This window comes from Cebus imitator, unplaced genomic scaffold (assembly GCF_001604975.1).
Source record: "Cebus imitator isolate Cc_AM_T3 unplaced genomic scaffold, Cebus_imitator-1.0 Scaffold9, whole genome shotgun sequence".
Classification (NCBI taxonomy): Eukaryota; Metazoa; Chordata; class Mammalia; order Primates; family Cebidae; genus Cebus; species Cebus imitator.
In genome coordinates, this window is record NW_016107324.1 from 11,615,503 (window position 1) to 11,620,679 (window position 5,177).

General features: G+C 51.1%; 1 protein-coding gene across 2 annotated transcripts in view; it reads right to left on the reverse strand.

Annotated features, from left to right (window-relative positions):
- Positions 1 to 1,928, reverse strand: part of EIF3J (eukaryotic translation initiation factor 3 subunit J) — a 29,049-nt gene extending 27,121 nt beyond the window's left edge. Inside the window, exons 1-2 of one of the 2 annotated variants that reach the window (XM_017545816.2) lie at positions 1,760 to 1,928; positions 1,570 to 1,673 (exon numbers count right to left, since the gene is read on the reverse strand). In XM_017545816.2, the coding sequence (XP_017401305.1) occupies positions 1,570 to 1,673; positions 1,760 to 1,796 (141 nt within the window). In that variant the 5' untranslated portion in view covers positions 1,797 to 1,928. The remainder of the gene's footprint in view (positions 1 to 1,569; positions 1,674 to 1,759) is intronic. The other variant, XM_017545807.2, reaches the window with a different exon arrangement.
- Positions 1,929 to 5,177: the final 3,249 nt, after the last annotated feature.

Genomic DNA, 5,177 nt, shown 5'->3' on the forward strand with positions numbered 1-5,177 from the left:
AAAAAAAAAAAAAAAAACAAAAAAAAAACAAAAAAAAACTTCATTTTCTGCAACTTCTTTCCTAATATCTCTAATCTTTTCTCTGCATTTGTTAATTTATTCCCAAATTTCATAATAGACGTCTTAACTGCTACTTCCTATATGCATGGAAAAAAATGAAAGGACCAATATGAACCCAAGGCTCAAAATTGAAAATTGCTACAATGTAGGGGGGTAACTAATATCTTGTAATGAGGTTGGTAACACATGGACAATCTAGTCCCATGTTTCTACAACATGTAAATAAAGCATCTAAGTGTCTTCAAACAATAATCAGTCGATTTATTAACTTCAATGTGTGCAAAGCTTACAACATTCTTGAACCTCAGGCTGTCAATAATTTGGACATCCACACATCCAACCTCATCTGACTGGGGAGAAATGGGAAAAACTCAAAGCAACAGCCCTATAAGTTCACAGTGATTATCTAGCTTAAATTTTTCAGCCCAGGCAAAAGGATTTGTAGGGTTCTCCATTAGTGCTTATAAATTAGGAGAAAAAATTTCACTAAATTAAGCAAAACCACAAAAGAAAATTTTCCATTTCACACAAAACTTTATCTACACAAACATAACAAGATTTTGAGCACCTGGTAAGAATCTTAACATTCTGAACTTGAGACATGTAACTACTGTTAGAAAAAAAAAAAAAAAAACAAAAACAAAAAAAAAAAAAAAAAAACACATGCAGAAGTAAATGTCACTTAATGCCGTATAACGAGCCCTTTGGAGTTTTCAAAATCAAACGACTGAGGTAAAAATTATTATCTACAAGGCATAGACAAAACAACAAAAACCACAGGACCGTCATCTACTACAACCACCAAACCTCCAATATTTCCTTAGGTGTCATACGTGTGTAGATGAGTAACTGTCATCTCTCCATTTTTCGGGTGACGGTGTGGACTACCCAGGTTTCTGTTCACTAACTGTCGGCTCAATATTCAGTTCACCCTTTTTATCACAGACTGGGGGAAGGGAGAGCCAAAAGTTATTTCACTTTACTGTTTCTAGCTGTCCAGTGTGGGGGAAAAAAAGGTTGAAATTCAACTACAGTATTTCACTCATTTAATCCCTCGAGCAAACTGTATAAGCAGACGTCAGGGTCACAAATGAGTTACTGGCCCTGGGATGACCTGAGCTCGAAAAGGCAGGCGAGTTTCAAAACTTTCCATATGGACAAGCCACGGGGCTCAATTCCCAACTTCCCGGTCTCATTCAGGCGAGGGGCTCCGGACAGCGAAGCTTGCACGTGGGCCGACCCGGCCGATGCTGTCACCTTTCGTCGCCAGTCGGCGGGTGGGATAAAGGCCAGAGCGCAGACCCTCAACCGGCGAGAGAGTCCGGAAGGCCCCGCTGCCAGTCTTCGGCCCACATGGCCGGCAAGCGGAGGTAAAGAGAGCACCGCCGGGCCCTAGGCTCGCGCCTGGATCCACAGCCCGCAGGCCCGGGCGGCACCCCAGGGCCCATAATCGGCCCGCGACAGAACCAAGCCGCTCCCGCGCTGCCCGCTGCCCTAGCCCGCACCCACCTTGACGTCCTCGTCTTCGTCCTCGCCTTCCCAGCGGTCCCCGCCGGCAGTGCCGCCGCCCCCAACCTTCCGCACTGGGTCTTCCACGGAGAATGCGTCCGCGTCTACGGAAGAGAGCAAGCCGCGTTAGTGCCTGCCACGGCGTGGAGCCGGCACCAGCCCGGACCCTGCCCCCGGAACTTCTCCTCACCCCAGGAGTCGGAGTCCCCCGCCGCCGCCGCCGCCATCTCGAGCCGGGTGTGAGCGTGTGTGAGGGGGAGAACTAGCGAGGAGTTAGCGCCGCGGAGGTGAGTCACTGGGTTTGCTCTCGTTGGCCAGCGCGGAGCAGGCTGGGACCGTGGCTGACCGTGCGCCGAGCTGAGGCCACGCCCCCTCAGGCAGCGGCGGCGGCGACGCGCGCAGGCAAGAAGGGGGCGTGGACCTCGGTCGGCGGCGAGGAGGGGCGCAGGGAGGGGCGGAGGAAAGGCCGCAGGGAGGGGCGGAGGAAAGGGCGCAGGGAGGAGCGCAAGGAGGGGGGGAGAGAGGGGCGCGGGGGGCGTAGGAGTTCTGGGTCCGGCGTGCAGGTCCCTACAACGCAGGTTCGTGGAGGTGGAAGACAGCCAGCCGGCCGATGCTGGGCCCCGAGCAGGAAACCTAAGGGCCGGGAAGTTAATAGATTGGTCCTTTGCCTGGCGCCTGAACCTCGCCAGTCTTCGTCGCCCCTCCCCTGCCAACGCCTACCCCGCTCAGACCCGAGGTTGCGCTGTCCCTCTGGTCACTGTGATAACTTTCCATGGCCGCCGGCGAATACCCACGCCGCACTCAGAAGAGGGCTCTGAGGCCATGCCCGCCGTGAGGGTTGTGGCCGGGCTTCCGGGACCCCAGAGGGAGCGGTCGCGCGCTAGGTGGAGGGGACCTCTCTGGAATCCGGCGGGCGCAGGACGCAGATGCAGGAACGGGAGGGGAGAGCCGCAAGTCCCTGACATGTTTGCCTGGCGTTAGTAATGAAGAGATCGAAGAGAGCCTCAGTCTTCTAGGCCTTTCCCTTCCTGTGAGCCCCTTTGAAGTCAACACATTTTTTTTTCTCTCGCAGAACAATTTCGAACCTCCTGGGTCTATGCTAGGTATAAGGTGTATCTTTGTCCTCAGTCAAGTAGCAAAGATAGACATGTGAATAAATTTCGACACTGTGATGTCTGCAACAGAAAGCAGTATTATGAGGTTGAATGTGAAAGGATAACAGCGGCTGCAGGGGCCGGGAGATGAAGGAAGGCTTCCTGAGGTAGGCGCTAGCTATGAAGTTGGAGAGAGCAAGTGACATTTGCTCAACTGCGTGTCCGATAGAAAAAACTCCAGTGGTCCCTCACCTAAGTGGCGCAGTCGGAGATAAACGGAACAGGTACACTAACCAGAAAGGGCAAGATGGGCTAAACTCCGCCCTTGGGCCACACTGGGCTCCCCCGCAGAATTTTAAAGGGCTAGCCAGTTCATGGATTTTGTTTTTGTTGTATTCGCAATTTATTTTCAAATATGTAATACACGAACTTGGTACAACATTCGTGTGAAGAAAAGGTAGATGGGGGCAGGACGTGGTGTGTCACGCCTGTAATCCCAGCACTTCCGGAGGCTGAGGCGAGCACTTGAGGTCGGAGTTCCAGACGAACTTGACCAATATGGTGAAACCCCGTCTCTACTAAAAATACCAAAATTGACCGGACGTGGTGGTTCACACCGATAATCCCAGCACTTTGGGAGGCCAAGGTGGGCGGATCACCTGAGGTCAGGAGTTCGAGACCACCCTGGCCGACATGGTAAAACCCCATGTCTACTAAAAATAACAAAAATTAGCTGGGTGTGGTGGCAGGCATCTGTAATCCCAACTACTAGGAAGGCTGAGGCAGGAGAAACCTGGGAGCTGGAGGTTGCAGTGAGCCAATATCCTACCACTGCACTCCAGCCTGGGCGACAGAGCAAGACTCCGTCTCAATATATATATATACACAAAAATTAACCCGGGTGGTGGTGGTCGCCTGTAACCCCAGCCACTCGGAAGACTGACAGGAGAATTACTTAAACCTGGGAGGCAGAGGCTGAAGTGAGCCAAGATCGCCTCACTGCTCTCCAGCCTGGGCAACAGAATGAGGCTCTATCTCAAAAACAACAACAACAACAACAACAAGGTACAATTATCAGCCGCTTCACTCTGTTCCTTCTAGCTGTAACCGTTGTTCCCCCTTTCTGGTGTATCTTTTCAGAGTCTAAAAGTAAACATTTTATAAAGATGGTCCTTTGGCCAGGCACAGTGTCTCACGCCTGTAATCCCAGCACTTTAGGAGGCCGAAGCAACTGGATCACCTGAGGTCAGGAGTTGGAGACCAGCCTGGCCAATGGGGTGAAAACCCGTCTCTACTAAAAATACAAAAGTTACCCCTGTAGAGCTGTTGAGCCCCACAGGGTTGTGGGGTGTCCCTTATGCTGTGCTGAGGTGTAGGATCCAAGAAGCAAAGAGACAGGACACTGGTGAAGAGCATCTAGACTTTGGGGGCCATGCCACCTGTGAGCGGACATCAGCGGGGGTCCCAAATGCCCAGAAGCATCTGTATTTATTAGATACAAGCAGAGGGTAGGGTTGTGAGTGAGGTCATCATCTATAGGCTTAGTAATAGGCCATAATCACGTGAGTCACAAGTGAGGGTGCCACCCCATTATGTCACCTGGGCAGAGAGGTGGGCCATGTGCAGTAGGGGGCCATGCTGTGTGCAGTAGTAGAGGGTCACGTACAGAAAAGGGGTCCATCCCCATTAGGTCACCAAGACAAGGAGGTGGGCTGTATGCAACAGGTGTCGTGCGCAACACTTCTTATTTGGGGGCCGAAGACCTCAAAGGATTTCTAATAGAAGGATACTGTAAGCCAATGCAGTAGGAGCTGACAGACTTGTGCTCTTCTCTTAAGATATTTATGGGAGGATGATTTGAGCTAGCACAGAAGTGAGAAAAGACTGACAGGGTGTACAGCTGCCATGACTGGTCACACCAGAGGGGTTCTTCTCCCTCAGTTATTTTCTCAGGCCTGAGGCCTACTTTCCACAGGAACTGGATGCAAGGTACTACAACTCCTTTATCAGGAGAAAGGCTCTTGCTCCAAGCCTGCCGTACAGTGTATGCCGTTTCAGGCAGGGATGCCATCGCCTGGGTCTTTAGTTCTTGTCCTGGTCTGGCTGTTCTCCCATGTACTGCTTCTGTTATGTGACTGCTCTAGACATTCCTCCTACTACAAACTGCTATATGGTTATATAGAAGGATTCTATAAATCAGTACTAAATGTCTCAGTACAGTTCTGACTACAGTACCTATATGAGTATAGAAAGATTATATAGGCTGGGCGTGGTGGCTCACGCCTGTAATCCTAGCACTTTGGGAGGCTGAGGTGGGTGGATCACCTGAGGTCAGGAGTTCAAGACCAGCCTGGCCATCATGGTGAAACCCCATCTTTTTTTGTTAAAATATTAAATTTAGGCCGGGCGCGGTGGCTCAAGCCTGTAATCCCAGCACTGTGGGAGGCCGAGGCGGGTGGATCACGAGGTCAAGAGATCGAGACCATCCTGGTCAACATGGTGAAACCCCGTCTC